General features: G+C 43.9%; 2 protein-coding genes across 2 annotated transcripts; both read left to right on the plus strand.

Annotated features, from left to right (window-relative positions):
* Positions 1-297: 297 nt before the first annotated feature.
* Positions 298-3,905, plus strand: LYZ (lysozyme). Its single transcript, XM_083820069.1, has 4 exons — positions 298-498; positions 1,689-1,850; positions 2,753-2,831; positions 3,487-3,905. Exons 1-4 carry the CDS (start codon positions 363-365, stop codon positions 3,551-3,553), a joined length of 444 nt encoding a protein of 147 aa, XP_083676195.1. The 5' UTR covers positions 298-362; the 3' UTR covers positions 3,554-3,905.
* A 562-nt stretch (positions 3,906-4,467) lies between these two features.
* On the plus strand, positions 4,468-9,390 carry YEATS4 (YEATS domain containing 4). Its single transcript, XM_083820068.1, has 7 exons — positions 4,468-4,627; positions 4,738-4,857; positions 5,198-5,264; positions 5,358-5,452; positions 6,423-6,515; positions 6,593-6,680; positions 8,821-9,390. Exons 1-7 carry the CDS (start codon positions 4,577-4,579, stop codon positions 8,988-8,990), a joined length of 684 nt encoding a protein of 227 aa, XP_083676194.1. The 5' UTR covers positions 4,468-4,576; the 3' UTR covers positions 8,991-9,390.
* Positions 9,391-11,010: the final 1,620 nt, after the last annotated feature.

Genomic DNA, 11,010 nt, shown 5'->3' on the forward strand with positions numbered 1-11,010 from the left:
TTTTGTTAGTAGCGATAGATTGGTGAACAAGAGCTGTGCAGTAAAACCGGGACTTTGATGATAAACTCCTAATAAACCTTGAGTAGCAGAGCCTAAATACCCAACTCCCTCTTCAATAGGTATTGCAACAGACTGTAAACAAAATTCATCTATGGCTAAAGTACTTTCCACCTGTTGTAAGAAATTTGACAAGTTTGGAGTGAGGTTTTAATTACTGGGAAATTGCCATATACTTGAAGGGCTGTTTCTGATGACGGCAGAGCAGAGAAACCAAAAGGGGGCAGGAGAAAAATATATAAGAGGCAAGTGCAGGAGAGCCTGCAGTCTCGCTCTTGAGAAACGGTGTGTGCTACGCTGACAACATGAAGGCTCTGCTGACCCTCGTGTTTTGCCTCCTACCCCTGGCTGCTCAGGGGAAAGTCTATGGAAGGTGTGAGCTGGCAGCAGCTATGAAGCGACTTGGACTGGACAAATACCGGGGATACAGCCTGGGAAACTGTAAGTCTGTTCTCCCCTGATTTCCAGTGAGCATGTGGGGTGGGAATTTCCATTTAACAAGCTTTGTTACAGTGAGCGGGTAGGCACGATGCTGCAATGTAGGTGTTAAGACTCAGCTGGGTTAGTCCACCTCTGCTGGCACAGACTGCAGCATTTTCTACAGCTTTTCCCTTTACCACTTCTTTCCCTGCCACTCTTCCACAGCCAAATAAAGCCGTTATCAGGAAGCGTTTTGCAGAAGCAGCCTGTCTCGTCATACCTCCCCAGGAGCTAATTGCTCGGCTTTTATTTGCTTTGATTCCTTCCTCTGCGGGTGGCTGCCACTGGTGACCTCCACCCTGAGGCTGTGGAGCAAGCAGGACGGGAGCATGGAGCTGAGCTGGGCAGAGGCGCTGGTGCCAGGCTTGCTTGGTGGGAATCACTGGAAATAGTAGCGGGGGAGAGGAGACAGTGGGCGTGCTGCTGTGGAAAGGGGGCTGAGGGAGAGGGGTTCCTCCAGACAAGGAGCCTCCCTCCCTCAGGTGAAGGTCAGGTGAAGACTTCTTTCCTCCGGACAACAGGCTGTTGTTAAACCGATTTCCTTCGAAGAGAAGAAAGTGTGGGGTCTGATCCCGGATCTGGAGAGCGATCCATGTGAGGGTCAGACCCAATCACTGTCCCCGTCCCTCTTCCTTCCCGCTGCCCTGACACAGATGCAGCAGATGTGGATGGGACAAAGTAAGGCCATTACGAGTCACATGAAGTACAAGCGGCTGAAATAAACCTTGTCAAAGCGAGCGGCTATTTGTGCTGCTGCCATCTGCTGCGGTCATCGGCTCCCAAAAGCTTCAAAGAGAGACAGGATGAGAGACAGAGCATGCCCTGCCTGCTGCTGTCCACTCCAGTCAGCATCCCTTGAGACCTGGGCGCAGCCGGGCCACCCGCAGCCACATGGGCAGGAGCGGGCATTTATTTTGAAGAGTAGAAATCCTGTTCTGGGTTTTCTAAGGTCATTTTGAAGTTAAGACATGCTGTATTTGTTTTTCATACTGGGTTGGATTGGAATAAAAGGAGCCCCACCTGTCACATGCACTCTGTATACAATCACATTTCAGCCAGGGGAGGAGATGGAGTGTGTATGTACACGAGTGAATCGGGTCCGGTTTTAAAGCAAACATCTCTTTTTTTTCTTTTGAATGAAATTTTGACAGGGGTGTGTGCAGCAAAATATGAGAGCAACTTTAACACGCAGGCTACAAACCGTAACACTGATGGAAGCACTGACTACGGAGTTTTACAGATCAACAGCCGCTGGTGGTGCAATGACGGCAAGACCCCGAGGGCCAAGAACCTGTGCGGTATCCCATGCTCAGGTGAGCTCAGCTTCCACAGGCAATACCGTGACGGGCTGCCCTTTCATATTCCCATTGCAAATGAGCAAAGGTTGGTGGCAGCCTTGGCTTCAGAAACATTGCCGTACAGAGTTCAAACTCACCCTGCCCCCTTTCAAAAGGGAGATCTGCACCATGGTCATGCACATGTGAGAGGAAAACATTTCTTTACTGCAGGAACTGTATTCCCGGTTACCCATCTTACTGTTTCTAGAGTAAAGAGGTTTCTGCAGAACACATTTATTAATCAGTAGTGACACTAACCCCTGGAAAATTTTCTTTGAAGGTAGTGAGAGCTTGACTTCTTGCAAAAGGCTGGCCCAAATGACCTCTTGCAGCCTGGTTTATTTTGTATAATTTCTGGATTTGCTTCATTGGTTTTACTCTTGCATTCTGATAATTGCAAGTTGCCAGAGGGAAGTTCTTTGCTTTTGCTTAGAAAATAGAGAACAGAAAAATTGCCACACATCTCAAGCCTTTGGTTCTTGTTGCTTGGTACAACGTCTTACCAAAGAAGGTGATACACTATATATATATATTCAAGAGCTGAACAAGATTTCTGGAGTAGTCAGCCCATAGCCTGAATATTTTGAAGTTCAAAGCGGCGGTACAACTATTATCATGCTTGCCACTATCATTTTCTCATTTTCTTGGGTGTTATATAGGCTTTTCCTCACATCATGTTTGCCCATGTACTATTTATTCTTCGGAACTTGTTTGTACAGGATGTTTAATTTAACCAGACACCATTTGGGCCCTTGGGAGAGGGAAGCAAAAAAATGGTGAACACCAACACATACTCCCTAAGGACATTTGAAGACTATTTAAAAAAAAATATGAAAAGAAAGAAAAAACTGACGTTGTTTCCTGTCTCCTTTTTTAAGCACTACTGAGATCAGACATAACAGAAACTGTGAAGTGTGCAAAGAAGATTGTCAGTGATGGAAATGGCATGAACGCATGGTAGGTTTTGGTGGGTTAAAAAAACAAGCTGCACTTGTAGAACACAGACAATTAAGAGAAGGAAAATCATTTTAAATTAATCCAGCTTAGAAAGAACAAGCAAATCGTAGCAGTCCCTTTCACATATATTTCAACTCAAAGCATATAAGAACAGTAGCTAAAATGAGCATCAGTGCAAATTACAGCCGTGGCATCCTTGATGTTCTTCAAACCCTGATATGCACCAAATTCTTCATAACTAGCAGGGCATAAATATTGTCTCAGTTTTCCATTCCCCAAACTTTTAGTATTGAAGTGTAAAATAAATGACCTACAACATACATGTAACTGGTTTTGATTTTGCTGGCTGCAGGGCAAAGGGTAGAGTCATCTTGACCTGCTTTTACAATGCCCATGTGTTCTTATAAGAATTGACGCTCTCAAAGAATAGAGTGCATAGACCAGTCCAACCTATAGTCTTAGGTGTGCTCTAATTTCTACATCAGGAATGCTTAATTGTGCCTCTCTCTTTGGGGAAGTAGCAAAGTACTTGATATATAACCTGGCCTTTTGCAGAATTTAGCTGTGTATCTAAGCCAGGGTTACTAAGAAAAGTCCCACCAGTGCCGACATTCGAGCTTGCTGTCATTAATTGCCCTGATCTTCCTCTGTCCAGGGTCGCGTGGCGCAACCGGTGCAAAGGGACAGATGTCTCCCAGTGGATCAGAGGCTGCAAGCTATGAGGCGCAGGTGCTCAGCGGAGCCCGTTCTCAACAGCCGGCACACCGAGCAAACTGGTTCTTCAAGGCGCTTGTTACGTGATCCAAACAAAATTCAGCCTTACTGCAAGGCAGCTCGTTTGTGAAGCCGATGCTTTACTCCTTGCTGATAAAAGGGGTTCGTTTCCACCCACCCGCCCCGTTTGCGCCCGATGCAGCTAAAACAACCAGCCGCTGGTTTTGCTGTATGTAGGCACGAGCAGGAACCCAATCTAACCGAAATCTCACCGCTAGGTTTTGCTGCTGCATACTAGCATGATGTTACTTGCTTGGCAGTTTTAAGTCCATTCATCATTAAAAAATATCTGCAAATGGCTGTGTATTGGTGAGCGTGCTTTTTAATTGCTAGTGCTGGCACGGATTTTAATCTGTGACTGCTCAAAGTGGTTATGGCTAATGAATTGTAGAATCATTAAGGTTGGAAAAGGGCTCTGAGATCATGTGCTCCAACCATCACCCGAATACCACTGTCACCCACTGAGCCGTGTCCCTAAGCACCACGTCCAGCCTTCCCTTGAGCACCCCCAGGGACGGTGACTCCACCACCTCCCCGGGCAACCCGTCCCAGTGCCTGACTGCTCTTTCTGAGGAGAAATGTCTCCTCATTTCCACCCTGAGCCTCCCCCGGCACAACCTGAGGCCATCCCCTCTCGCCCTATGGCTAGTTATCCGCGAGAAGAGGCCGACCCCCCGCTAACGGCCGCGGGACAGCCTCCTCGGCTAAGCCAGGAAATGGCGGCGGCCGCCTCAGCGGGGCCGCGCGCGGCGGCCGCCATCCCCCGGCCGCCCCCGGCCGCCATGGGGGCGCGCGCCCCTCCCGGCGCGGGCACGTGACGGCGGGGCCGCCATCTCGCGGTGCCGGCTGCGGCGGGGCCGGGCCGGGCCGGGCTGGGCCGGGCCGAGCCGAGCGGCCGCGGGGCGGGAGCTGAGCGCGGGCGGCGGCTGGCGGCGGGCGGCTGGCGGCGGGCGGCGCCCCCTCGGTGCAATATGTTCAAGAGAATGGCCGAGTTCGGGCCTGACTCCGGCGGCAGGGTGAAGGTGCGGCGGGCCGGGCGCGGAGGGAGGGAGCCCGGGGGGGTCGGGGGCTGCCCCCCCGGCGGCTCGGGAGCGGCTGCGGGACCGTGGGGTTGTGGGTTTCTCGCTTTAAGGGCGTTACCATCGTGAAGCCGATCGTGTACGGGAACGTCGCGAGGTACTTCGGAAAGAAGAGAGAGGAGGACGGGCACACGCACCAGTGGACGGTTTACGTGAAGCCGTACAGGAACGAGGTGAGGAGCGGAAGGGGGCCGGGGTGCCGGCCCGAAAGGGGGCCGCGGGGGGAAACGGCCACCGAGGTGCGCGGCCCTCAAGGGGGAAAACGCTGCGGGGGGACGCAGCCGCTTCACGTGGAGCGGGGCAGTTTGTCGTACAAGTGAACGAGGGGTTTAACGAGGTACGTGTGGTGCTACCAACGCGTGGTGCTGCTAACTTTTGGGTCCATGCTCTTATTTTCGTGCTGTTGTTGAAGGTAGGGGTGTCAGAAGAAGGGCTAGGCGCCTGGCACGGGGGAGGAAGCAGCCGTTTGTCGTGCTGTGCAAATAACGAGAATTACCGGACCTTCCCTTTCAGGACATGTCTGCCTACGTGAAAAAAATTCAGTTCAAGTTGCACGAGAGCTACGGGAATCCTCTAAGAGGTAGGGTTTGTGTTTTGGCCTTTGTTTCTGGAGCTAGGGTTTTGGTTAGTTGCATGGGGGCTTCATCACCTTCCCTTCTGCTTCTTACTGCAGTTGTTACCAAGCCGCCGTATGAGATCACTGAGACAGGCTGGGGTGAATTTGAAATAATCATTAAGATATTTTTCATCGACCCCAATGAAAGACCTGTGAGTACATCAAACTTTCAACAGTACTTAAGGAATTACGGAGGCCTAAGGTTGTAGTGCGTTATATTGCTGGTCAAAGTAAGTGCTGTCAGCCACGGGGATAATAAAGCTTGCTTTTGTAGGAAATGTATTCAACGGTTGGCCATGTTTTCCGATTTCTGTGCTTTATTACAGGCTAGGGCATTTGTGAGGGCTTTTGCTGTTTCTGGCATTTACTTATATGTGAACGCACGTTGCACCTGACCTGGATTGAGCACACAGGGAGGGTTTCTCCTCAGTGGCTTCCTAATCATAGGATATTTGAATATTTTAATTATCATAACGTAGTGTATGTGTGTGCATGTGTGTGTATGTATATACTGTCTATCAGATTTGGTCAAAATCAGTCAAAAAGTGGCAAAGTTGCTATACTAGCATTAGTTTCCAAAGAAAAACAGGCTAGCACACTTCTGTAAAGCAGTGGAATGAATTATTTTCTTCCTATCATTTGTTTCAGGCATCTTGCAGTTTTGTGTATCCAAGTTTAGGTAGGAAACTTAATTACCATATTTTAGGGTAAGATATTAGCTCCTGGAAGGAGCAAGTTTATTCTGTCACGCAAACTATGGGGATGATAAGGTTGTGCAAACCACTTTCAAATGGATTTATTGGCAAAGTTGGTTTGAAATAAATCGTCTGTTCTATTTGGAAATCTTTAGAGAAGGTATTTTTAGTAGTTTTTATGCATCAATCCTACAGCAGTTGTTTAGACGCTTTAAAAATACTAAGCAGCCTTTGTGGCTGGAATGTTTAATAATGAACATTAAACTTTAACTCTGCTGATGTTATATGACATTTATTTTTGTATTCCTAAAAGCACTTTAAATCCTATGCAATTGTTTAGTAAGAACAAATACTACTTCTTCATATCTAGAAGGTGATTTGTATTTCCCTACAATTGTCAAGCTAATAAATCTCTGTCTCTGCACAGGTAACCCTGTATCACTTGCTGAAGCTTTTTCAGTCTGACACCAATGCTATCCTGGGAAAGAAAACTGTAGTTTCTGAATTCTATGATGAAATGGTATGAAAATTTTTAATGTAATCCTCACCTTATTTTGAAAAGTATTAGTGATATCACTTGTTTCTCTCCCCCATTAGATATTTCAAGATCCTACTGCAATGATGCAGCAGCTGTTAACAACGTCTCGTCAGCTAACACTAGGTGCTTATAAGCATGAAACAGAGTGTAAGTACAAAATACGTTCATTTTAGAAGTATAAACTATAGTTGGTTTTGGGTTTATTGTTTTTTTTGTGGGATGTAATCATACAATGGATTTGGCTGCCGCTAGAAAGTGGTATTTTTGCCTTCAATTAACTTCAACTTTACAAAGATATTAATACTTATTTGAAAACTTAAGATTTTCAGATCTGTATGCTTGCTGAAAAGAAAGGAATTACAAATAACTTGGTATTAGGTTGATGGCATGATCTATGCCTAGTTTATCATATTTGAAATGAATTAAAAGAGGATAAATTCAGATCACTGCCTTAGAGGTAATTAGGCTTGTGTCATGAGGATGTTAACTGGAAGAAAAGATTGCGCTTCACCACTGAAGTACGTAGCTGTTAGTGCTGCTTAAGACAAAGCAGCAACCCCCTTGGGATAGACAGGAGCATCTGGAAGCTCTTGCTGTTCTTTTCCCTTCTGTCTAATACTTTAACTGTAGGTCACTTCGTAATGCGCTTTTTCAGTGTAGTTTAATGTAACTTCTGTCCCTCCTGCCTAATCTGTCTTTAAATATAAAACCGAATATTAATGGAATTAAGGAAATAGGGCTATGAAGATAGTGCAGGGTCTAGAGGGGAAGATGTATGAGGCTGAGGCCCCTTGGTTTGTTCAGCCCAGAGCAGAGCAGGCTGAGGGGAGGCCTCATGGCGGCCTGCAGCTCCCTCACGAGGGGAGCGGAGGGGCAGGCGCTGAGCTCTGCTCTCTGGGGACAGCGACAGGACCCGAGGGAACGGCACGGAGCTGGGACAGGGGAGGGTCAGGCTGGGGGTTAGGGAAAGGTTCTGCACCCAGAGGGTGGTCGGGCACTGGGACAGGCTGCCCAGGGCTGTGGTCACAGCATGGAGCCTGCTGGAGTTCAAGAAGCATTTAGACAATGCTCTCAGACACAGGGTCTGATTTTTTGGGTGGTCCTTTGGGGACCCAGGAGTTGGACTTCATGATCCTTGTGGGTGCCTTCCAACTTGGACTATTCTACGGTTATACAAAATAAAATGAAATGCATTTATTCATAAAGTAATGCATTTAGCAATGATTTCTGCTCTGATCTTCTGAACTTGATTTCTGATTTTACGCTCTCAGAAAGCAGTTGTATTTATTAAGTACAAATTCTACCTTGGTAGTTGCAATGCCATTGTACTTCTGGTCACTTGCTCTTTGGCTTTTTCCCCTGACACTGAATACCTCGATCAATGAATGCTTGAGCTCTACAGATTTAGGGTTCTGATTTGCTTCGTATCTGTTCAGGTGTTTGAACATGTGAGGTAATTCCATTTTCTACCTCAGTTTTGTCAGTCTTAAGGTGGATCTTTGTAGTATTGCATGTTGTTATGGTTTGTGGATAGAAAGCATTTAATAATTTGAAACTTTTTTTAAAAGTCCAGAAGTTTTCTTAATTAGAAGTTCTACATGTTTCTCCTGAACATCAATTAAAAAAAATAGATTTTTTGAATGCATTTCCTTAAAAAGTGCTATAGAAGCAGATAAAATTTTAGATCCAAAATGATGTAACATAGGATCTGGAGGGATATCCATGGCCTAAGAAGACTTGTTGGCTTTGCATTGTCTTAAAACTTGTGCTTGACAAAAAATAAATAAATACCTCTGTCAGATGTTCCATCACCAGTCAGATGCTTATTAAAGCAAAGGTACCACCATTGAATTTTGTAGATGTGCAGAATCAAAATACAATGAAGAGCAGAAAATATGATACACTCTTCACTCTTCTTTTCCCATGTGCTGTATAAATTATTTGCAATAGTCTATAATCTCCTATTTCTTTTGCTGTCAACCATGTCATTTTTTTCACCTATTTTCAGGTGTCTTTTTTTTTTTAATCTGGCAAATGCTATAGTGAATTATACTGTTCCAACCACAAAAACGATAGACTGAATGAGGTCATAAACACTTTTCTAATTCCAGCTTTTTTTCATGTATCATTTTTACCACAATCGTTGAATCTAAGACGAGTCGTCTTTTTTTTTTTTTTAGGACACATACCTTCTAAATGGCTATCACTGTTTAAAAAATAAATGTATTTTTAATAATTATAACTTCTTTTTATACTTACTACTTATTTTTCTTTATCACCATTGCAGTTGCAGACCTTGAAGTAAAAACCAGGGAAAAGCTAGAAGCTGCTAAAAAGAAAACTAGTTTTGAAATTGCTGAGCTTAAAGAACGATTAAAAGCAAGTCGTGAAACCATCAACTGTTTAAAGAATGAAATCAGAAAACTTGAAGAAGATGATCAGTCTAAAGACATGTGATGAGTGGTGACTTGATAGGGAGCCTGTGCTGAAAATGAAAGGACTCCGGTCATGGAATTGTATGTGTTCTCCTGAATTCCCTAACGGAGACTGTATGAATTGTACTTGCAAGTCATTGGAATGCGTGGCGACTGACTTCATGAAGAGAACAAGAATGAACTTATCCTCTTTTTATAGTTGAAATCTGTGGGTGTGTATTGATTTATTTCAAGGAAACCAGGACTTGAAGACCAGATGACTTTAACTGCATTTGAGTGGTATATGAAAAGTTTGCATTAAGTCTTGTATTAGTTCAATGGGACTTTACAAAATGCCACTGTTTACTTTTGTATTTTTTTCTACTGTTTAGAGATGCATCTTTAAGTTGAAAATAAAACATGCTCTTTTTTTAAAAAAAAAAGTCTCTGTCCAGTTTGGGCTTCAAGTACCATTATAAATAACAGTTTAAGTCAGGGGCTGTAATATAATAGTATGCAAGATGCTTAAGTCTTGTTAACAGTAATTTCTGTAAGTCTGTTTATTACCAGCAGCATGAAAAAAACACTTCATAAAATCAGGAAAATATTGTTTTTAATAACTTCTTTATCTACAGATAAGAGTTTCTAGTCCCACATCTGCTTTAACAGAAAGGCATCAACCAGACAAGTTATGTTTGGATGCAGGAAACTCTGTGTGTTCTGTTTTGTTGACATTCTGTTTAACATCTATATTCTGCTGTGCTTACTGTTAAGTAGGAAGTGTTCGCCCTGAAAAATCAGTACGGGATCTTTTGCTTGTGAATTCTTCTCTTCATTTGTAGAGGTAAACGAGCCTCACAGAGATGGCAGGACTTGAGGCTTTGAAAGGCTTGGAAATCTCTGCTGCTTCAAAATCCTTTGAAGCAGTAACCTCTGTCATAGAGAAGAAAAAAAAAATACACCCTCCACTTCCATACAGATCAGTGTGAATGCTTTCAGACCAAAGCACTGATTTAGTCATACTTGAAATAATTGGTAATTTTGCATTTAGTATGGCGTGGGAAAGATTCATGACTGAAACAGTTCTACCAGTCTGGACTCAGTATGGAGATGTCATTAAGGAAGATAACTTTAAAATTCGGTGTACTTCGTTGAGGAAGATGAGGCACTTTGTACCAGCAGCGTTCACACAAATCCCCCACAGCGCTGCAGACCACCCAATTTTCTCTGATGAGGTAACTGCCATTGCTGATGATCACACTGAACAACTATTTTTACCAGCCGCTAGCAATTTTCTTGTACCGTTTTCCAAGCATTGTAGGTAAGTATAAATACGAGGGCTCCAGAGCACTCTGAAGTCAGTATATTCCGTTAAAACATAAACGAAAGGCAGGTTTGTTTTGTTTGGATACTGGAGACATTTTTTCATTCCCACCTACTCTTTGTTACAGGCTATCTTCTGTGGATGGAATTTGCTTTGACCAGTAGAGGAACTGGCAGCTGAGATACTGCTATTGAGGGATCCTTGTTAACAAAGCTAAATGAATTTTAAGGTTTGGGTTATTCATTCAGTAACCAATTTCCTGGTTAGTAGTAGCTGAAAAAGAATGTGCTTGACAGCTTCGGTAGACAAAAATGTGTCAGGTTTTGAAATAGGGATTGAAGGTAAGACTTGTGAGAGCCACAGTATATTACACATCTTAAGAATACTTTTCAATGAAAAATTAAAATATTCAAATAATTTTATCATGCCTTATGTTATTCAAGATGTTTATTGCTTCTGAAGACTGAACAACTTTAATTGTTAATTTTAAGTAGTCAGATGCTTATTGGAAATCCTAAGAAGCTGAACTGGGAAATTTTCACTGAACTGATTACATAACAATTTTAGGACAGTTAAATAGCTGTGGAATTCTTCATTAGTTTGGTCTCATGGGGCATTGTTAGAATTGTAAAGATTCTTATAATTTATAGGTATTAAGCAAGTCTGAGGCAATTCCTTAAGCGTACAGTGTCAGTAGTACCATAACAGAGCTGATCAAAACCTTTGGCTACTTCCTTTT

The sequence above is a fragment of the Anser anser genome (genome assembly GCF_964211835.1).
Source record: "Anser anser genome assembly, chromosome: 1".
Taxonomy (NCBI): Eukaryota; Metazoa; Chordata; class Aves; order Anseriformes; family Anatidae; genus Anser; species Anser anser.

Coding starts and splice junctions, on each gene's coding strand:
- LYZ (XM_083820069.1), top strand. CDS start 363: ATGAAGGCTCTGCTGACCCTCGTGTTTTGCCTCCTACCCCTGGCTGCT. Junction 1,851..2,752: donor GTGCGGTATCCCATGCTCAG/GTGAGCTCAGCT, acceptor TCCTTTTTTAAG/CACTACTGAGATCAGACATA. Junction 2,832..3,486: donor GGAAATGGCATGAACGCATG/GTAGGTTTTGGT, acceptor TCCTCTGTCCAG/GGTCGCGTGGCGCAACCGGT.
- YEATS4 (XM_083820068.1), top strand. CDS start 4,577: ATGTTCAAGAGAATGGCCGAGTTCGGGCCTGACTCCGGCGGCAGGGTG. Junction 4,628..4,737: donor ACTCCGGCGGCAGGGTGAAG/GTGCGGCGGGCC, acceptor TCTCGCTTTAAG/GGCGTTACCATCGTGAAGCC. Junction 6,516..6,592: donor CTGAATTCTATGATGAAATG/GTATGAAAATTT, acceptor CTCCCCCATTAG/ATATTTCAAGATCCTACTGC.